Genomic DNA, 23577 nt, shown 5'->3' on the forward strand with positions numbered 1-23577 from the left:
ACATAAAAATAGATGAAATAGTTACGAACAGATTGTCCATTTGTAAATATCAGCGCTTGTTACTCATCTTTCCCAAAGTTCTGAATGGTAAAAGCCATCTGTCTATGTAAAGTCTGAAGTCATCATGACTACCAGCTGTTCCTTCCTTGTGTGACTTGTCTGACGTCCATGGAGAATGATGGTGAAGGCAGGAGGTGATAACCCCCATGTGACAACTCCCCTGTCCTCCTAAGAGACGTTATTTATATGTCCCACAGATCACGTATACTCTGAGCTATATATATAAAAATAGCTTTTGTAACATCAGCAAGAAGCAATGTGCTCAGTACAGAATTGAGAATAAGAATAATTCAATACATAATTAACATTTAACATCCCCTCTCTCCTCATACTGTCTCCTCTCACATCCCCCCTGTTCACCATACTGTCTCCTCATATATTTACCCCCTCACTTTCTATACTGCCTACTCACCTGACTCCCCATACAACAAACATTTTTCACATCGCTACTCATACTGTGTCTGCATACATTCCCCTGTTTGCTCCCCATACTGTCTGCACCCATCCCCCCAAACTTCTCATATGTGCCCCCATTCCCCAATACTGTTTCCTCATACATACCCCTCATTCTGTTTCCTCATACATGCCCCCATTCCCCCATACTGTTTCCTCATACATGCCCCCCATTCCCTCTGTACTGTTTCCTCATACATGCCCCCATCTCCCCCTTTGCTCTTCATTTTGTGTCCTTAAATCTTCCACACACACATTAAAGCGCCCCATCCCCACTACAAATCTTTCCACACACAATAAAAGCACTCCATGCAAAGATCCATCATGACACAGGATACAGTAGCAAAATCTGTAGATTTCAGCAGTCCAAGGGTCTATATATAGATATCCCATAATACATGCCCACTGTAGTCCCATTGGCGGTGTCTGCTTATCTAGATTTTTCTCCTGTTAAACTTTCCACCATATTAATTTTATATTTAGCCACATATCAAACAGGACACATAACCATACTTTAGCCTATAATTCCCCTTATACCACTCCAGAGTCAGCATGCTTTGTTTTTTCCTTTCATACACATCCCATCATTCACCTGACTCTCCACTAGCAAACATACACTTGCTGTATTTTATCTTTTTTTGTCCCTTAGCCTGGTCCTCATGATTAGCAAGCACCATTCGTTCTCGGCACTGCCTCTTTAATCTGAGGGGGTATATCGCCAACATTGCGGCTCCTCTTACTAACACTACGGGCTTCTCTCAGTAACTATGCGCGGTCACATGACTAAACATTCTGTGACACGCACTCATCCATGCCTCATTTTGGAACAGCACACTGCACGTGAGCAGCGCACTTAACAAAGAAAAGACCAGAAAGTGGAAAATGCCAAGAGTGTGCAAAGCAGTCATCAAAGCAAAAGGTGGCTACTGTGAAGGACCTAGAATATAAGACATAATTTCAGTTGTTTCACACCTTTTTGTGAGGTATATAATTCCACATGTGTTAATTCATAGTTTTGATGCCTTCAGTGTGAATGTACAATTTTCATAGTCATGAAAATACAGAAAGATCTTTAAATGAGAAGGTGTGTCCAAACTTTTGGTCTGTACTGTACAATGATACCGTCATCCCCCGTTCCCTTCATAGTGTTACTGTATAATGTCCCAGCATTCCCAGCAGTGTCACCTCTGCAGTCAGCAGCTCAATCATCTTGTAGGTGAGTTCTAGAATCTTCTGGTCATTGATGTCCTCATGTATCAGGGGTTGATCTTGAGGCCCCATTATTAGGCCCAGGGGTCCTCCCCATCCCTCAGACACAGGGTCCTGACATCGCTCACTAGAGGTCTTCTTCACTACTGTGTAATCCTGGTTATGGAGAGACACATTCATAAATCTCACTACAGACATTTTCAGAGTCCTCACCTCTCCAGTTCTGTCCATGTGTTATTAACATAGATAAGAATGATGTAATGTGACGTCATCAGAATCTCTCACCTCTCCGGTAAGCCGGAAGAGGATCTCTAGGGTGAGGTGTAATATCCTCTCCGCCATCTTGTCTCTGTCCATATCCATATTTGATGGGTAATTCCGAAAAATTATTTAATACAGAAGATCTTCACTGAGAGGATCTGATATTGTAGAGATCTGAATGAGAAGAAGATGATCCGATGTAACATCATAAAAATCCTGTGTAATAATACAATTAGAGGCGATAATAAGGGAAACATATGAGGAGATTTATTATTTTACAGCATTTAGTTTTCTTTTTTATAATCCATATATATAAAGCAGAATATCTGTGTGCGGTAGCCCGTGGGACACAAAACCACATTTTTCACCTGGTTTTAGGGAAATTTTGCTCGGCCCGTCTTTAACACCAGACTAAAAATACTGCAAACATTAAAACTCAAAATATCCCCCCTTCACAAGGTCTGACCCCCAGAATTAAGACTCTATAGAAATAAAGGATAAAATGGGCGTCTGTGTGTTGAATGCAAAACGACAGTTATTGCCCAAATGGTCCTAAAGATCTAGAAGGAGAGGGCCCAAAGAGTCGCTCTTAAAGGGGCAGCAACCATATATTCGCTAAGGTGGGCAACCTGATAAGTCACTCTAAAGCCTGTAATTATAGTGACGTCTGTTGTAGAAGTAACTGGGGCCCTATTTAGGAAAATTGCCTCACAGTAATATTACTCTGGTTACCTATAGCAATCAGAGTGCAGCTTTCAGCATTAAGGCTAGGTTCACATTGCGTTATGTGAACCCGTTTAATGGACTACGTTACACCGCGGCATAACGAGGTGTATCGTAGTCCGTTAACGCCGCCATTGCTTGTAATGGCGAACGCATCGCTAGCGCACGCCCACATTGGGCGTGCGCTAGCGATGTCCCGTCATTTGAGTGATGGACCTCGAACGCTGCTTGCAGCGTTCGTGGTCCGTTCCTCGCTAGTGCAGATTGGGCATCTGCACTAGCGGGATCGGCAAACGCGATCCCTTTTGGGACATTGCGTTAGCGCAGTCCGTAGGGCTATGCGCTAAGCGGACTGCCTTAACGCAATGTGAACCTAGCCTTAAGCTACTGATATAAAGTGAAAGCTGAGATGTGATTGGTTGCTATGGACAACTAGAACAGTCTGTGAGGCAGTCTCACATTTCCTGCTTTATATATATAGATTCATCTATTACATCTCTAATCAGTGTGAGGTGATTACTATGAGTCATAATACTAAGAGCTGTTTTTTTGTTTTTTTTAAATGCCGCCCCAAAAAAATGACCATCTATTGGGCAAGTTAATCCAAAAGCTAAGAAAGCAAAACTGTCTCAAACAGCTGAGACAAGTGAGCAATGTTAGTCCTGGCTTGAAGGGAAATGAATGGGACAGGCGGAGTCAAAGGCAGCGTAATCATCTGAACAAAAGGATGAATGTCGTCAAAATGATGTAGGCAGGATGACCTGAGTTTGGAAGCGTTTCACTACGACCCAATTCAGGACTACAGGTCACATCTGACAGTCATAGTAAGCAAAATGGACGTAATATGAGAACATTGTCAAGCAAAAATGTTTATTTTTAAATCGCCTGGTATGTGGTGGTCAATGGTAATATCAGTTTGCCACTTTTAAGTCTATCTGTCGAACCACTTCTTTCATACATATCAGTAACAAAACATGAGTCTAAGCATTTACTGTAAAGTATTAGTAGATACAATTTATCTTTCCAGATGACATCCTTTGGTACGACAGCTGGACTCAAGGAAGCAGGATTTTCGTATGCCGACTTTTAAAGTCCCGAAACAAATACTGTACAATACAAAAAAGGTTTGATGCTTCCTTTAGCAAATTAAGACTCAATATTTTTACAAATGTACTGTTCGGGAGATGAACAGATACAAGCTGATCGAAATTATGAAGCTATACCTGAGACAAAAAGACATTGTTTTGAACTTGCAAAGATTTTTCCATCAACACAATCAGTTAGTAAACCTTTATAATACAGCCTTATAAATAATGGCGAGTGCGGAATATCAGGGTGTAATAAGAGCAGACAAGACACCGGTTGGTGGCACAAAAGGAGATTTAATTCTCCCGGTGTTAATGAAGTAGCTATTGTAATGGTTGGATGGGACTTTCGATATAATTATTCAGCGACGAAGTTAAAATCTTCAGCGTATTACAGAAACACATAGATCATATGATGCTCTGCAATATCCTATAATATTGTGGAATGGCCAAGATGGCGATCACTATAATCTAACGCAGACTGATCCCAACACTGCTAGGCCGACCAATAAACCAACCAATAAACACATCAGCTGGACTTCTACGCCTACCAAATAATGATCAGACAACAATGGAGGCAACTTTCTCATCAATATATAGTAGATCTGTATGAAAAGGTGGAAAGCGAGCGTCTTCTGTACATACAACTGAACCAACAAACACTTACAGGGAGCCCATGCCAAAAGCGAGGTCTGATGGAGGATGGTCCACACTGGGACCTGACATTGCAGGAGGCGTCCCTCACTCGCTTTCCTCCTCATCTTCTAACCTGCTCCCTATAATGACTACAACCTGTGCACCTTCCAATCCCCGGGCTCTGTGGGACAAATACACAGAATATCCTAGAGAAGATCTTCATAGAGAGCACAGGAGAGGTAATCCGGACTTAGACATCAATGTCACTGCCGACAGATTCACCACAGTCCTCCTGACTCTAGAAGAAAGGAGCCGATGTATCAGTAGTGACCCTCTAATAGCAACAGGTTACCAGCACCAGCTCCACCAGCCTTTGTGTCATGGGCAGAGATATTCTGGGAGAGGAAAGCCAGAATTTGGGAAGATGAGAGGATTTGTCCCAGTAAATAAGCCTCTTCTGGTTGATGACCACAGATCGGGGGATTTGGCAATTATGGCTCAGATTCCAGGTGGAAATGGCAGACGATTTTCCTTGATGCCCCAGGAGGTTCCGGTAAAACATTCTTATTAATTTGCTGCTCTCAGAAATTCCCTCAATCAATAACATTGCTCCGGCCGCTGCATCGTCTGGGGTTGTGGCCGCTCTCTTAGATAGGATTACTCCTGAATCTAGCGCTCTTGGAAACTCCCGTCTGTAATATCACTAAGATCTATGAAAGATCTGGGGGGATCCAATCACTTAATGGGGGGAATTGTTCTCCTTTTTGCAACGTTGCCTGTTCTTAAAGGAGCAACACCAGCAGACGAGCTGAATACTTGTCAGCACAGCAGAGTCCTGCATACACTGAGGCCCCTGATCATGTGACCCCTGACTCCTTCTCTCCTCTGACCTCATCACAGGTCCTGTGGGAACAGAACAGCCGTATATGTGAAGTGCTGCTCTGCAGGTGGAGGTAAGTGCTGGAAATTCCCCATTACTGAGGGAAGGACATTAACCATTTCAGCACTGAGGAGACTCTTTTGGGGCCTCTGTGTGGTGTGAACGGTGAGGTAACCGCTGTGGACAGAATGCGGCTTAGCTGGTTCCACATTATTTCCAGTCAGACACCTGCAGGATGAGCGGACAGAAGCCCAGAGAAGTTCTCCCACAATGCGATGATTCCTCTCCTGGCTCCAGCACAATAATGTAGATACCAGTGATGAGTGAGCCGCTCTCCACTACTCGATCCGGCATCGGGAGCTCGGACAAGCTTGTTACTGGAGTATCGCAGGTGATGGAGCGCCGTGCTGGAGTTCCCAGCCAATAAACATGCAGGGATTGCCCGCCATACACGGTGATGCTGCAGCCATGTTTGCTTCTGGTATTACTGTGACTGTCCGGCCGCATCACGTTATCGGGTTTATAGAAGACCCAGTGACACGATGCTCGGCACACGGTCCTCAGGAAGCCGGTTAGGGAGAGCTGTTATAGGAGGGAGCACTTAGATTATTGTCAGCCCCCTAAGGATTATAAAGCTGTATCCTTTAGAGTCTTTCATGTGGCGCTATAGGAAGTATTTAACCCCTTCACCCCGAAGCCTGTTTCCAGCTTCCTGACCAGGCCAAATTTTACAATTCTGACCATTGTCACTTTGAGGCAATAACCCTGGACACTTCAGTGGTTCCCACTGATTCTGAGATTTTTTTCTCCTGACTTCTTGTACTTCATGACAGTTGTAAAATTTCTTTATCCCCTTAGTGACAGAGCCAATTTGGTACTTAATGACCGAGCCAATTTTTGCAATTCTGACCACTGTCACTTTATGAGGTTATAACTCTGGAACGCTTCAACGGATCCCGCTGATTCTGAGACTGTTTTTTCGTGACATATTGTATTTCATGTTAGTGGTAACATTTCTTCGATATTACTTGCGATTATTTATGAAAAAAACGGAAATATGGCGAAAATTTTAAAAATTTGGCAATTTTCAAACTTTGTATTTTTATGCCCTTAAATCAGAGAGATATGTCACAAAAAAAATAGTTAATAAGTAACATTTCCCACATGTCTACTTTACATCAGCACAATTTTGGAACCAAAATTTTTTTTTGTTAGGGAGTTATAAGGGTTAAAAGTTGACCAGCAATTTCTCATTTTTACAACACCTTTTTTTTTAGGGACCACATCACATTTGAAGTCATTTTGAGGGGTCTATATGATAGAAAATAATGAAGTGTGACACCATTCTAAAAACTACACCCCTCAAGGTTCTCAAAACCACATTCAAGAAGTTTATTAACCCTTTACGTGCTTCACAGGAACTGAAACAATGTGGAAGGAAAAAATGAACATTTAACTTTTTTTTGCAAACATTTTAATTCAGAACCATCTTTTTTATTTTCACAAGTGTAAAAACAGAAATGTAACCATAAATTTTATTATGCAATTTCTCCTGAATACGCCAATACCCCATATGTGGGGGTAAACCACTGTTTGGGCGCACCGCAGAACTTGGAAGTGAAGGAGCGCCGTTTTACTTTTTCAATGTAGAATTGGCAGGAATTGAGATTGGACGCCATGTCGCGTTTGGAGAGCCCCTGATGTGCCTAAACAGTGGAAACCCCCCACAAGTGACACCATTTTGGAAACAAGACCCCTTAAGAAACTTATCTAGATGTGTGGTGAGCACTTTGAACCCCCATGTGCTTCACAGAAGTTTATAACGTTGAGCCGTGAAAATAAAAAAATCACATTTTTTCTACAAAAATGATCTTTTTGCCCCCAAATTTTTATTTTCACAAGGGTAAAAGGAGAAATTAGACCACAAAAGTTGTATTGCAATTTCTCCTGAGTACGTCGATACCCAATATGTGGGGGTAAACCACTGTTTGGGTGCACCGCAGAGCTTGGAAGAGAAGGAGTGCTGTTTTACTTTTTCAATGTAGAATTGTCTGGAATTGAGATCGGACGCCATGTCGCGTTTGGAGAGCCCCTGATGTGCCTAAACAGTGGAACAGTGTTTGGGCGCATAGCACAGCTCGGAAGGGAAGGAGCGCCATTTGACTTTTCAATGCAAAATTGACTGGAATTAAGATGGGACGCCATGTTGCGCTTGGAGAGCCCCTGATGTGGCTAAACATTGAAACCCCCCACAAGTGACACCATTTTGGAAACTAGACCCCTTAACGAACTTATCTAGATGTGTGGTGAGCACTAGGGTTGAGCGAAACGGGTCGGCCATTTTCAGAAGTCGCCGACTTTTGGCAAAGTCGGGTTTCATGAAACCCGACCCCTGTGTGGGGTCGGCCATGAAGTCGGCGATCTTCTGAATCTGGTATCGGAATTCCGATCCCGAGTTCCGATATGTTTGCAATATCGGAAATCGGTATCGGAATCCATATTTAAGTGTAAAATAAAGAATTAAAATAAAAAATATCGCTATACTCACCCTCTGACGCGCCCTGGTACTAACCGGCAGCCTTTCTTCCTTCGAATCAGCGCTTGCAGGACCTTGCGGTGACGTCGCGGCTTGTGATTGGTCGCGCGACCGCCCATGTGACAGCTCGCGCGATCAATCACAAGCCGCGACGTCACCGCAAGGTCCTGGAAGCGCTGATTCTTAGGAAGGAAGGCTGCCGGAAAGAAGCAGGGCGCGTCCGAGGGTGAGTATATTCCTATTAGGTATGTTAGGTACCCAATATGTGGGGGTAAACCATTGTTTGGGCGCACCGCAGAGCTTGGAAGAGAAGGAGTGCCGTTTTACTTTTTCAATGTAGAATTGTCTGGAATTGAGATTGGATGCCATGTCGCGTTTGGAGAGCCCCTGATGTGCCTAAACAGTGGAAACCCCCCACAATTGACCCCATTTTGGAAACTAGACCCCCCTTGGAACTTATCTAGATGTGTGGTGAGAACTTTGAATGCCCAAGTGCTTCACAGAAGTTTAGAATGCAGAGTCGTGAAAATAAAAAATATTTTTTTTCCCACAAAAAAGATATTGTAGCCCCCAAGTTTTTATTTTCACAAGGGTAACAGGAGAAATTGGACCGCAATAGTTGTTGTCCAATTTATCCCGAGTACACTGATGTGCCATATGTGGGGGTAAACCACTGTTTGGACGCACGGCAGAGCTCGGAAGGGAAGGAGCGCTGTTTTGGAATGCAGACTTTGATAGAATGGTCTGTGAGCGTTATGTTGCGATTGCAGAGCCCCTGATGTACCTAAACAGTAGTAACCCCCCAATTCTAGCTCCAACCCTAACCCCAACACACCCCTAACCCTAATCCCAACCCGATCGATAATCCTAATCACTAACCCTAACGATAATCACAACCCTTACCCCAAAATAACCCTAATGTCAACCCTAACCATAACCCTAATCAAAACCCTAAATCCAAAACACCCCTAATCCTAATCTCAACCCTAACCTCAAACCTAACCCTAATCCCAATACACCCCTAATCACAACCCTAACCTTAACCCTAATCCCAAACCTAACCCTAATCCCAAGCGTAACCCTAATGCCAACCCTAACCCTAATACCAATTCTAATCCAAACCCCAAATCTAACCCTAACTTTAGCCCCAACCCTAGCCCTAACTTTAGCCCCAACTCTAACCCTAGCCCTAAGGCTACTTTCACACTTGCGTCATTTGGCATCAGTCGCAATCCGTCGTTTTGGACAAAAAACGGATCCTCCAAATGTGCCCGCAGGATCCGTTTTTTTGCCCATAGACTTGTATTGCCGACGGATCGTGACGGATGGCCACACGTCGCATCCATCGTGCACTGGATCAGTTGTGTTTTGGCGGACCGTCGGCACAAAAAACGTTCAATGTAACGTTTTTCTGTACATCGCGTACGCCATTTCTGACCACGCATGCGTGGCCGTAACTCCGCCCCCTCCTCCCCAAGACATAGATTGGGCAGCGGATGCGTTGAAAAACTACATCCGCTGCCCACGTTGTGCACAATTTTCATAACGTGCATCGGTATGTCGGGCCGACCGATTGCGATGGCCCCATACCGACGTAAGTGTGAAAGAACCCTAACCCTGAATTTAGCCCCAACCCTAACCCTAAATTTAGCCCCAACCCTAACCCTAGCCCTAACCCTAATTTTAGCCCCAACTGCTCTTCTCCTGTCGGCCGGCAGATGGCGATAGATGGTGGGCGCACTGCGCATGCGCCCGCCATTTTCTTTTCCCCGGCAGCCAGGAGGAGCAGCAGGAGGATCCAGGGACACCGGTAAGTGTAATAGGGTCCCCGAATCCCCCTATTTCTCTGTTCTCTGATGTGCGATCACATCAGAGGACAGAGAATTACACTTTGATTTTTTTTTTTTGCGGTCGCCGGTAAACAGTTAATTACCGGCGATCGCAAAACAGGGGTCGGTAAAACCGACCCCGATCATGTTCCGAGACCCCAAAGATTCTCCCGGTGCCGGCCGGCGGGCGCACTGCGCATGCTCCCGCCATTTTGAAGATGGCGGCGCTCACCGGGAGCCACGAGGAGCACCGGGGGAGATAGGTGAGTATCGGGGGGGCTATCTGGGACCCCTTTTCTCTGTCCTCTGATGTGCGATCACATCGGAGGACAGAGAAATTAAAAAGAGATCGCGTTTTGTTGTTTTTTTGCGATCGCCGGTAAACGGTTAATTACCGGCGATCGCAAATGCGGGGTTGGTAAAACTTCCCCCGAATCATGTTCTCTGGGGGGCGCTATTTACTTTTTCCACAGCACCGTTAATTAACGGCGCTGTGGTTTAAGTACCCTTAGCGGCCGCCGTTAAAAGGCGTATCGACGGTCGCTAAGGGGTCAATATGACTTACGTTTATTTGTTAAAAAAAATCTAAATTAGGTGAAAATTTTGCAATTTTCAAAATGTTAATTTTTATGCCTTTAAGTCAGAAAGTCATGTCACACAAAGTAGTTAATAAATAACATTTCCCACAAGTCTACTTTACATCAGCACAATTTTTGCAACATAATTTCTTGGTTAGGAATGTATTTTATAAGGGTTAAAATTTGACCAGCGATTTCTCATTTTTACAACAAAATTTGCAAAACCATTTTTTTTAGGGACCATCTCACATTTGAAGTCAGTTTGAGGGGTCTATATGGCTGAAAATACCCAAACGCGACACCATTCTAAAAACTGCACCCCTCAAGGTGCTCAACACCACATTTTAGAAGTTTATTAACCTTTCACGGTGCTTCACGGGAATTGAAGCAACATGGAAGCAAAAAAATGAACTTTTAACTTTTTAGTCACAAAAATTATCTTTTAGCCCAATTTCTTAGTTTCACAAGGGTAACAGGGGAAAGTGGACCTCAAAACTTGTTGTGCAATTTCTCCTGTATACGCTGATACCCCATATGTAGGGGAACATCACTTTTTGGGTGCACGGCAAGTATTGGGACGGAAGGGGAACCGTTTGACTTTCTAAACGCAAAATTGCCTGGAATTGAGAGTGGACGCCATGTCACGTTTAAAGAGCCTCTGATGTGCCTATACAGTTGAAACCCCCCACAAGTGACCCAATTTTGGTAACTGGCGTAAGATGTCTGGGCCACCATAAGATTAATTGTTTCCTGAAAATGAATTTGAAGAAATCAATTTCAGTGAGGTCTGTATCATCAAACTGTATTCCAGAGCTGCTGATGAAATCCGGAATGACGGGCTGATAATTTTCGGGAGATGCAATCTATGTGGGATCGATTGCTGCAGGGGTTGCCTGGGTCCTAGGGTGCCTTTCTGAGGGTCCTTCCTCACTATATGAGAAGGAGGAATAGAAGAATGTGGCATCTTCCTCACTGGCTGAATCAGTGTCAGAGGCAAGGAAAGCGTATTCCTCCTCTGGTGAATAGTGTCTTTATGAATAAGCCAGTTTTATTTTATTTTTCAGAACCCCGGGAATGTGTGTGTAAGCGTTACTTTATACGTGTAATGTGTGGGGCTTGTGTATAGGATACTATCTATTATAAAAAGTCGAAAAAAAAAGTAGAGTGAAAAAATAGAAGAAAACACTTAGAAGAAAAAATTGAAAAGAAAAATCAGATGTAAAAAAAGTTTGTATAAAAAATTTTAGAGACCTTCACTACACTAATGCCTTCCCTATAAATTTACCCAGCGCTAAGCATTATTTTTTTGCAAAACAAAAATGGACTTCACCAACAAAACAACGTACGCTCCTCTAATGCACTACCTAAGGGTATGTGCACACGTTGCAGATTTCCTGTGGATCCGCAGCATTCTTTTCTGTGAAGAAATGCTGCAGATCCGCAAGTGATTTACAGTACAATGTAAATCAATGGGAAAAAATGCTGTGCTAATAGTGCGGCATGGAAAACACAGCAGATTCAAATAATGAACCATGTCAATTCTTTTTGCGTATCTGCTGCGTTTCTGCACCCATTCCGTAAAAAAAATCCGCAGGGGTAAAAAAAGGAAGAAATCCACAGCACATCCGCAAAAGAAAATGCACAAAATCCGCAAAAAAAGGGCAGATTCTGACCTGCATTTTCTGCCAAGAAATGCAGAATCTGCACAGAAAATTCCACAGTGTCAAATCCGCAATGTGTGCATATAGCCATAACATTTACTCAATGCAAATACAGTGGGTACGGAAAGTATTCAGACCCCTTTACATTTTTCACTCTTTGTTTCATTGCAGCCATTTGGTAAATGCAAAAAAGTTCCATTTTTTCCCCATTAATGTACACTCTGCACCCCATCTTGACTGAAAAAGAACAGAAATGTAGAAATTTTTGCAAATGTATTAAAAAAGAAAAACTGAAAATATCACATGGTCATAAGTATTCAGACCCTTTGCTCAGACACTCATATTTAAGTCACATGCTGTTCATTTCCTTGTGATCCTCCTTGCTGCCAGATGATGGATCATGTTTTCTTCCAGGACCATATTGGACAAGCGCCGTGTCAGCTGTTGTTGGCACCATCACCTGTTCCGGGATGACCACATCTTGATAAACGTGTGACAGGATAAGTTACCTCCCGAAGAACTGGTAATTCCTTTTCCACTGTTTCTTAACCCCTGCATCTTATCCAAACTGTTGATATGCCTACCCAACCCCCCTGAGTTAACCTTTAATCTCCCTGCATGTAGTATCCCTGTGTTAAGTAAAATTCTTAACCCTTACTCTGTCTCCTGTCCATCACTGCATCCTGCAGCATGCTCACAGTTCCACAAGGTCAACTATCACTGCAACCCTCCACCAGTCTTGCCTTTATGGCAGAGTGGCCCGACGGAAGCCTCTCCTCAGTGCAAGACATATGAAAGCCCGTATAGAGTTTGCTAAACAACACATGAAGGATTCTCAGAGTATGAGAAAAAAGATTCTCTGGTCTGATGAGATGAAGATATAACTTTTTGGTGATATTTCTAAGCGGTGTGTGTGGAGAAAACCAAGTACTGCTCATCACCTGCCCAATACAATCCCAACAGTGAAACATTGTGGCAGCATCATGCTATGGGGGTGTTTTTCAGCTGCAGGAACAGGACGACTGGCTGCAATTGAAGGAAGCATGAATGCAGCCAAGTACAGAGATATCCTGGATGAAACCTCTTTCAAAGTGCTCTGGACCTCAGGCTTGGCCGAAGGTTCACCTTCCAACAAGACAATGACCCAAAGCACACAGCTAAAATAACAAAGGAGTGGCTTCAGAACAATTCTATGACCATTCTTGACTGGCCCAGCCAGAGCCCTGACCTAAACCCAAATTGAGCATCTCTGGAGAGACCTGAAAATGGCTGTCCACCATCCAACCTGACCGAACTGGAGAGGATCTACAAGGAAGAATGGAAGAGGATCCCCAAATCAAGGTTCTGAAAAACTTGTTGCATCATTCCCAAGAAGACTCATGGCTGTACTAGCTCAAAAGGGGCGTCTTCTCAATTCTGAGCAAAGGGTCTGAATACTTATGACCATGTGATATTTCAGTTTTTCTTTTTTAATAAATTTGCCAAAAATCCTACATATCTGTTTTTTTCAGTCAAGATGGAGTGCAGAGTGTACATTAACAAGAAAAAAAATTAAATTTTTTGAATTTACCAAATGGCTGCAATGAAACAAGAATGAAAATTTAAAGGGGTCTGAATACTTTCCGTATCCACTGTAATTCTTTTTTGTGCAAAAAGAAAAAGGAACGTCACTAACAAAGTAACGTATGTCCCCTAATGCACTAGAAATTACCAGGAAATAACAATTTTTTTAATGCAAAAGAAAGACCCTAACTCCCTATGTATACATCTACTGTGTACAATTTTTTCTTCTCTAAAACAAGATTAGACGGCACCAAACACTGTGACATCCGCTACATTAACTCGCTACTCCTCTACCTATGAAACTACACTTTACTAATTATGGTTTTGTTTTGTTTTTTAAACAATCGGAAGTCGCTTACACTGAAAAATCTGCTACACTGAGCAACTAATAAAAGTCCCTTGGCGCAATCTCTGACATGGAAAGAGCACAAACGCCATGGAAAACAAAAAAAAAGGCGCAAAAAGTGCACTAAAAATTAAATTTGGAGGAGAGAGGGGATGTGGGGACTGGAACTGGGATGGTGTGGTCTGGGATGGGTGAGTTGCTGGTGCTGCTATGATCACAGATGAGTCGCACCACCACACTGGCCACCAATGAAACACCATGTGGCTTGTATTTTTTTTAAAACTTTGACACATTGCTGATGTGGGGGGGGGGGGGGGGTTCAGACCCCCCCAGGACAACGTGCATGGATGGTCTGCTGTCCCATCTTAAAGTAGTCACCGCACGATGCAGGCGGTGACCAGAAATAGCAGTGCCGTATATATACTTTGCTTTGCGAGAACCAGCTCCCACAGAGCAGTAAACATACCGCGCATGGTGGTAAGGGGTTAACTTTTTTAAACCTCTTAAATAATTAATAAAAAAAGCCCCTTTCGAGCCGAAAAATACCAGCCCGCAGCAGCCCCCAAATTGGCGCATTATATTAGATGCATCAATCCTGGCATTTTGCCTGGCTTTTTCCAGGTGCATGGGCAATCGGGGTAATATTTTTGAGGGTTGATGTCAGCTGTGTAGTTATCAAAAATGGGAAAGGACCCCATGTGATTTTTTAAATTATTTATTTATTTAGTAACCAGTCTGTGTCCAGGCGTCTTCACCATGCTGTTCCCATTCCATTTGAACAGTGATTTCAAACATTTCAGGATTTTGCTGCCCCCCAGCCCTCCTGCTGAGGTCTTCTGGTAAAATGCTTTCCCATTGACTTTCGCTATACTCGGTGCTCGAGTCCAAGCGTCCAACCTGCTTGATTCGAATAACAAGCACTCAAGCATTTTAGTTCTCGCTCATCACTAATGGATACAATTGACAACACTTCAGGGAATTTGGAGGAATATGTGGTGAATACTTGATGGATCTTCTGCTTTCTGGATCGGCTCCTCCTGTAAGTCTTATTAAACAATCCAGGAGAAGATCTTGTCAGAACCGTGATGTGAAATCAATCAGCTGTCGGCATACACAGTGTTTCATGGCGATATCATGAAAAGGGAGTTAAAGTGTGAAAATTCACCTGTTACCACGTTCTGAGGTCAGACGCATTTTTTAAGCACGTGTCATATCCCTTGGGTGTTCCTTTTATAGTGATTATCACATGACAAGGGGATACCAAATGTCAGAACTAGTGATGAGCGAATATACTAGTTGCTTGGGTTTTCCCCGAGCACGCTTGGGTGATCTCCGCGTATTTATGACTGCTCGGAGATTTAGCTTTCCTTGCCGCAGCTGGATAATTTACAGCTGTTAGCCAGCCTGAGTACATGTGGGGGTTGCCTGGTTGCTAGGGAATCCCCACATGTAATCAAGCTGTCTAGTATCCGCAAATCATCTAGCTACGGCAAGGAAAACTAAATCTCCGAGCAGTCATAAATACTCGGAGACCACCCGAGCGTGCTCGGGCAGTCATAAATACTCGGAGACCACCCGAGCGTGCTCGGGCAGTCATAAATACTCGGAGACCACCCGAGCGTGCTTGTGAAAACCCGAGCAATGAGTATAGTCGCTCATCACTAATCAGAACCAATACACAAATGTGACATAAAGATAATAAATGACACAAGAAACAACAACAAAGAGGAAAAGACAAACAACCACTGCACCTCCATAGAGTGACAGGATTAATACTAGAAATATATTGCACAGGGGATATCGCAGCCAATTCCCACCAGGAGAATCCTGGAAACACTGAATTAGAAATGATTCTTTCTCCGCAGTTTCTATAGGACTTAATACATTCCTGATTCCGGAGAGTAATAGAAATACGGCAGAAAACAGAGTAAGAAAGTTCAGAGAAGAAGCTTCATAGAAAGACATTGAAGTCACAGACGCCATTTAACCCTTTGGAAGAAAGTTATTTCAGCACTTTACTGAGTAAATCCCACCAGAACTGTAGCAGGTAAAGACCCCAATATCCACAGGTGTCCCTTATGATTGGGGGGAAACTATCACCTCTAATAATCCTCGGACAGTTCTGACAAACACGGAAAAGTGCCCCTTTATGGAGGTGACAGAAAGTCTGTTTAGTCACTTTAGCTTCATAGCATCAGCTCTAATCCAATGGTGAGAGAGCAATTTACCCTGAAGAGTCACAGATTGTGGGGTTGTTATAAAATGTTATATTTAGGGGGGTTTTGTGTTGTCTCTTTATAAGAATCACAATGGTTTTGTTTCTTTTCTGCTAATAGATACAAACGACCCAACTATGAAAGACGGGAACTAAGGAGACATGTATTACTCTCATAGTATGGTGCCTCTTTCTTGGCCCCCACACAGTATAATCCCACAGTACCCCCATCCCCTCCAACACAGTATAATGTACCCACAGTACCACCATCCCCTCCAATACAGTATAATGTTCCCACAGTACTGCCAACCTTCAAACATATTATAACACAATATGCCCTGTACAATATGCTAACACCCAAACCACTAGATAATGATTCCTCACTTCTTGATGCAGTATGGTGCCCCTTTCTTGGTTCACACACACAGTATAATCTTCCTTCAGTACCTCCATCATTAAGTTTATTTTGTAACATTTTAACTTTTTGGGGGGTGTTTTTTAAGTAATATATGAAAGTCTATGGATGGGAATTTTTATCCTAAAACATCATATCCAGAGGAAAGAAAAAAAATGACCAAGCAAGAAAAGAAATATGTATTAAGTGGTCAATATCACCCAAAATACAATGATGTTACATCGGCTTTTTTTTCATGATTTTTATGATGTTACATCGGCTCATCTTCTTCTCGTTCAGGTCTCCACAATATCGGATCCTCTCAGTGAAGATCTTCTATATAAGAGAATTTTCCTGATTTACTCATCAAAGATGGATATGGACAGAGACAAGATGGCGGAGAGGATATTACACCTCACCCTAGAGATTCTCTTCCGGCTTACTGGAGAGGTGAGAGATTCTGATGACGTCACATTACATCATTCTAATCTATGGGAATAACAGATGGACAGAACTGGAGAGGTGAGGACTCTGGAAATGTCTGTAGTGAGATTTATTAATGTGTCTCTCCATAACCAGGATTACACAGTAGTGAAGAAGACCTCTAGTGAACGCTGTCAAGACCCTGTGTCTGATGGATGGGGAAGACCCCGGAGCCCTATCACGGAGCCTCCACTTCACCCCCTGATACATGAGGACATCAATGATCAGAAGATCCTAGAACTCACCTACAAGATGATTGAGCTGCTGACTGGAGAGGTGACACTGCTGGGAATGCTGGGACATTATACAGTAACGCTATGAAGGGATCGGGGGGATGACAGTATCATTGTATGTGTCAGGTTCCTATAAGGTGTCAGGATGTCGCCGTCTATTTCTCCATGGAGGAGTGGGAGTATTTAGAAGGACATAAAGATCTGTACAAGGACAATATGATGGAAGTTCCCCAGCCCCTCACATCACCAGGTAATAGGCAGGAGTAAATACACACGGCCTATAATTATCTGTATGTAAAGAATTAATTCAGTTCACATGTGTTTCTTCCAGATATATCCAGTAAGATGACAACACCTCTTCTTCCACAGGACTGTAAACAAGAAGATCACAATGTTCCTAAGGATCATCAGGTAGATGGAGAGAAGGTGTCATGAGATCCCCTGTGATGTGTTGACGGCTGTGGAGATCTGATGCACAGTCTTGTTTTATCCACCAGTATTATCTGTTTTATACTTGTGTAATGAGGACGGTGGAAATGTCAGGATTAGAGCTGATCATAGATGTGACTTCTCCGTCTATCTGTGACTTTTACAATATTTGTTTCAGGGTGAAGATCTGACCCATATTAATACTACAGAGACATATGTGAGGGGTGATGAGCGGTGTAAAGAGGAGATTCCTACATATGACTACTCAGGTGAGTAGTAACCACTAAATGCAGAGAAGTCACAGATTCTTCTCAGTCACCAGCTGTGGCTGCTTTATCGGTGGTGTAGTGTGGCCGTATCACAATCGTGTGATCACCATTATTTCTCTAGGTCGCAACATTTTTCCTCCACCCATAACTATTCCAATTACTTTGGGGATTGAAAGCCCTTTTCTAGAGAACTTACAACCTGGAGGATCCACCTACCCTCTGGTATTAGGAGACGCTGACTCTTACCTGCCCAGATCTGTAAACTACAAAGCCAAATGACAGCGTACGTAGAATGTGGTGACAAATTAGAAAATCACTTCAAGAAAAATATTATGATGGGCCTGTTCGAGAAAGCGGAGGGTAATGATGCTGTTAGCTTCCCAGAACCCTGATATTTTTGGGGGGATGAATCTACCTTCTTTTTCTTCTGTTCTGAACAATGTGCTCATATGGCCCATAGAAGACCAGATCCAGCCTTTCTGGCCAAACTTCACTTTTATGATCAACTACATTAAATGTGCAGTGAGGCCAAGTGTGAATTTCTGTACAATAATAACACAGTTTCTCTTTATCCTGACTTTTCAGTTTTTTTTTAAAACTGACTGATTTCAAACAGGATTGTGATAAACTACATAAAATACATTATACCTGTGCCATGATATATCTCTAAGCTGTGCGTGGCTGATGCCTGTAATATACAGTGCCTTGCGAAAGTATTTGGCCCCCTTGAACTTTTCAACCTTTTCCCACATATCATGCTTCAAACATAAAGATACCAAATGTAAATTTTTGGTGAAGAATCAACAACAAGTGGAACATAATTGTGAAGTTGAATGAAATTTATTGGTTATTTTACATTTTTGTGGAAATTCGAAACTGAAAAGTGGGGCGTGCAATTTTATTCAGCCCCTTTACTTTCAGTGCAGCAAACTCACTCCAGAAGTTCATTGTGGATCTCTGAATGAAACAATGTTGTCCTAAATGCCTAATGATGATAAATATAATCCACTTGTGTGTAATCAAGTCTCCGTATAAATGCACCTGCTCTGTGATAGTCTCAGGGTTCTGTTTGAAGCACAGAGAGCATCATGGAGACCAAGGAACAAAACAGGCAGGTCCGTGATACTGTTGTGGAGAAGTTTAAAGCCGGATTTGGATACAAAATGATTTCCAAAACTTTAAACATCCCAAGGAGCACTGTGCAAGTGATCATATTGAAATGGAAGGAGTATCATACCACTGCAAATCTACCAAGACCCAGCCGTCTCTCTAAACTTTCATCCCAAACAAGAAGAAGACTGATCAGAGATGCAGCCAAGAGGCCCATGATCATTCTGGATGAACTGCAGAGATCTACTGCTGAGGTGGGACAGTCTGTCCATAGGACAACAATCAGTCGTACACTGCACAAATCTGGCTTTTATGGAAGAGTGGCAAGAAGAAAGCCATTTCTCAAAGATATCTATAAAAAGCGTCATTTAAAGTATGCAACAAGCCACCTGGGAGACACACTAAACATGTGGAAGAAGGTGCTCTGGTCAGATGAAACCAAAATCAAACTTTTTGTCAACAATGCCAAACTATGTGTTTGACGTAAAGGCGACACAGCTCATCACCCTGAACACACTATCCCCACTGTCAAACATGGTGGTGACAGCATCATGGTTTGAGCCTGCTTTTCTTCAGCAGGGACAGGGAAGATGTTTAGAATTGATGGGAAGATGGATGTAGCTAAATACAGAACCATTCTTGAAGAAAACCTGTTGGAGTCTGCAAAAGACCTGAGACTGGGACAGATTTGTCTTCCAACAAGACAATGACCCCAAACATAAAGCAAAATCTACAATGGAATGGTTCACAAATAAACATATCCAGGTGTTAGAATGGCCAAGTCAATGTCCAGACCTCAATCCAATCGAGAATCTGTGGAAAGAGCTGAAAACTGCTGTTCACAAACGATCTTCATCAAACCTCACTAAGTTCGAGCTGTTTGCCAAGGAAGAATGGGCAAGAATTTCAGTCTCTCGATGTACAAAACTGATAGAGACATACCCCAAGCGACTTGCAGCTGTAATCGCAGTAAAAGGTGGCGCAACAAAGCATTAAGTTAAAGGGGCTGAATAATATTGGACTCCCCACTTTTCCGTTTTTGAATTTCCACAAAAATTTAAAATAACCAATAACTTCACAATTGTGTTCCACTTGTTGTTGATTCTTCACCAAAAATAATATGTTCTCTATCATAAGGGATTCAGATTACTGCACAATCTCTCCTGAGATCAGAACTCATAGTTGCTTCAATAGTCCACCATAAATGAGTGCAACTTTGGTATATCACGATGACTAAGGAGGCACGACTGTTGAAACGCGTTTGATTTTAATGCACTTTAAGCCTGTGACTGTCCCTGGTATGAATCACCCATTTTTGTGTCTTTGGATATAAAAATTGATTTTGGACTTATGTGCTTTTAATGAAAATGGAATAAAAGGTATTTTTTTATGGACATCACCCACGCTGGACTTCTGCTTCAACTTTGGTATAGTGTTGGACTTCTCCATTCATACATACATTGTTATGGGGGTGTAACTTTTTTCATTCTATGTCTTTTTTACAGTTTCATTCTGTACAATAGCTTGATTGTTTTGGGATCAGCCTGCCTCACTTATGTGAATCTGTTATTCCCTGGTAGTCCATAAAAAAGGTCTCCATTGCCTCGTCCAAATGTCGAAGATCTCAATTTAAAACACCTCAGCTCTGTAGTATTTTAAAAAGTTTTCTTTAAATGTGTAGTATTTCTTCAAGAAACTCATCTGACAGAAAATATTGGTCCTTACGATAGTTTAGATTGACAAGAGCTATTGATCCCCATACTCTAATTACTCCAGAGAGGTTTTATCACTACTTTTTTTCTCTGAAGACGACTGTTGAGTTTGCTTATTTCAAGCAGACAGATTTGTGTTCCTAATCAGGGCCCATTTTTCACATCTGACATGTATCACTTTATGTGGTAATAACTTTGGAATTTTTCACAAAAGATAAATAAATGAACCTTAAAAAGTTATTTTCCAACTTCCCTTGAATCCGACAATACCCTACATGCAGTTGTACACTACTGTCTGGGCACGTGACAGAGTTAAAAATTGAAGGAGCGCTATTTAGCTATTTGAATGCAGATCTTGCTGGTATAGTTTGCAGGCACAATGTAATGGGGCACTGTTTATGATCGCCTGGCAGCTGAAAAAATGGCCACCAGGAACAAGGTTGGCACTATCTGCTCTATTTTTCAGATCCCAGAGATTGTCTTAACCTTCATCTTTCAACTCCTGTACATGTATCTGGACTTACACAGAGACTCATAGGCTTGTGCTACAGTGTTACCTGCTATGGAAACAGGAACACATGGGCTACTTGCACAGTGAACAAGTCTGTAAGATCATGTTCACACACCACCAAGAAACCTGAAGACACAAAAGAGAATAGTAAAACCAAAAACACTCAGTTTGAAAAAAATTGCAGTAATCCGCAAGTGCTAGTAAAAGATGTAAAAAACAGGGTATTTGGTTGATACGTTTTTTGCAAAAAATGTATACTAAGCTGCTCTACCAAACTTCACGGTATACCCTTATCAGAGCAGTCCTAACTAGTGTATGCAATCCCTATCTGATGTATTTAAAAACCTGATCATCTGTATATTACCTGTATGAACAGGGTTCAGAGAGGAAAAGTCCATGTGTGCATACAGAGTAGAACAGCTTATGTGCAGATAGCCCAGGAGGCGTGGTGGGTACCTCCCCAGTCTTGTAGACACAAGAGAACAATTATGGAAACAGGAACACATGGGCTACTTGCACAGTGAACAAGTCTGTAAGATCATGTTCACACACCACCAAGAAACCTGAAGACACAAAAGAGAATAGTAAAACCAAAAACACTCAGTTTGAAAAAAATTGCAGTAATCCGCAAGTGCTAGTAAAAGATGTAAAAAACAGGGTATTTGGTTGATACGTTTTTTGCAAAAAATGTATACTAAGCTGCTCTACCAAACTTCACGGTATACCCTTATCAGAGCAGTCCTAACTAGTGTATGCAATCCCTATCTGATGTATTTAAAAACCTGATCATCTGTATATTACCTGTATGAACAGGGTTCAGAGAGGAAAAGTCCATGTGTGCATACAGAGTAGAACAGCTTATGTGCAGATAGCCCAGGAGGAGTGGTGGGTACCTCCCCAGTCTTGTAGACACAAGAGAACAATTATGGAAACAGGAACACATGGGCTACTTGCACAGTGAACAAGTCTGTAAGATCATGTTCACACACCACCAAGAAACCTGAAGACACAAAAGAGAATAGTAAAACCAAAAACACTCAGTTTGAAAAAAATTGCAGTAATCCGCAAGTGCTAGTAAAAGATGTAAAAAACAGGGTATTTGGTTGATACGTTTTTTGCAAAAAATGTATACTAAGCTGCTCTACCAAACTTCACGGTATACCCTTATCAGAGCAGTCCTAACTAGTGTATGCAATCCCTATCTGATGTATTTAAAAACCTGATCATCTGTATATTACCTGTATGAACAGGGTTCAGAGAGGAAAAGTCCATGTGTGCATACAGAGTAGAACAGCTTATGTGCAGATAGCCCAGGAGGAGTGGTGGGTACCTCCCCAGTCTTGTAGACACAAGAGAACAATTATGGAAACAGGAACACATGGGCTACTTGCACAGTGAACAAGTCTGTAAGATCATGTTCACACACCACCAAGAAACCTGAAGACACAAAAGAGAATAGTAAAACCAAAAACACTCAGTTTGAAAAAAATTGCAGTAATCCGCAAGTGCTAGTAAAAGATGTAAAAAACAGGGTATTTGGTTGATACGTTTTTTATAAAAAATGTATACTAAGCTGCTCTACCAAACTTCACGGTATACCCTTATCAGAGCAGTCCTAACTAGTGTATGCAATCCCTATCTGATGTATTTAAAAACCTGATCATCTGTATATTACCTGTATGAACAGGGTTCAGAGAGGAAAAGTCCATGTGTGCATACAGAGTAGAACAGCTTATGTGCAGATAGCCCAGGAGGAGTGGTGGGTACCTCCCCAGTCTTGTAGACACAAGAGAACAATTATGGAAACAGGAACACATGGGCTACTTGCACAGTGAACAAGTCTGTAAGATCATGTTCACACACCACCAAGAAACCTGAAGACACAAAAGAGAATAGTAAAACCAAAAACACTCAGTTTGAAAAAAATTGCAGTAATCCGCAAGTGCTAGTAAAAGATGTAAAAAACAGGGTATTTGGTTGATACGTTTTTTGCAAAAAATGTATACTAAGCTGCTCTACCAAACTTCACGGTATACCCTTATCAGAGCAGTCCTAACTAGTGTATGCAATCCCTATCTGATGTATTTAAAAACCTGATCATCTGTATATTACCTGTATGAACAGGGTTCAGAGAGGAAAAGTCCATGTGTGCATACAGAGTAGAACAGCTTATGTGCAGATAGCCCAGGAGGAGTGGTGGGTACCTCCCCAGTCTTGTAGACACAAGAGAACAATTATGGAAACAGGAACACATGGGCTACTTGCACAGTGAACAAGTCTGTAAGATCATGTTCACACACCACCAAGAAACCTGAAGACACAAAAGAGAATAGTAAAACCAAAAACACTCAGTTTGAAAAAAATTGCAGTAATCCGCAAGTGCTAGTAAAAGATGTAAAAA

At 42.2% G+C, this 23577-nt stretch overlaps 1 protein-coding gene across 1 annotated transcript in view; it reads left to right on the plus strand.

The window, feature by feature from the left end:
• The first annotated feature begins 5330 nt into the window (after nt 1-5330).
• Nucleotides 5331-23577, plus strand: part of LOC138663402 (oocyte zinc finger protein XlCOF6-like) — an 85213-nt gene continuing 66966 nt past the window's right edge. Inside the window, exons 1-7 of the mRNA XM_069749587.1 lie at nt 5331-5380; nt 12326-12434; nt 16730-16879; nt 17009-17188; nt 17272-17395; nt 17477-17556; nt 17753-17843. Of these exons, the coding sequence (XP_069605688.1) occupies nt 16802-16879; nt 17009-17188; nt 17272-17395; nt 17477-17556; nt 17753-17843 (553 nt within the window). The 5' untranslated portion in view covers nt 5331-5380; nt 12326-12434; nt 16730-16801. The remainder of the gene's footprint in view (nt 5381-12325; nt 12435-16729; nt 16880-17008; nt 17189-17271; nt 17396-17476; nt 17557-17752; nt 17844-23577) is intronic.

Source organism: Ranitomeya imitator, chromosome 2 (assembly GCF_032444005.1).
Source record: "Ranitomeya imitator isolate aRanImi1 chromosome 2, aRanImi1.pri, whole genome shotgun sequence".
Lineage (NCBI taxonomy): Eukaryota > Metazoa > Chordata > Amphibia > Anura > Dendrobatidae > Ranitomeya > Ranitomeya imitator.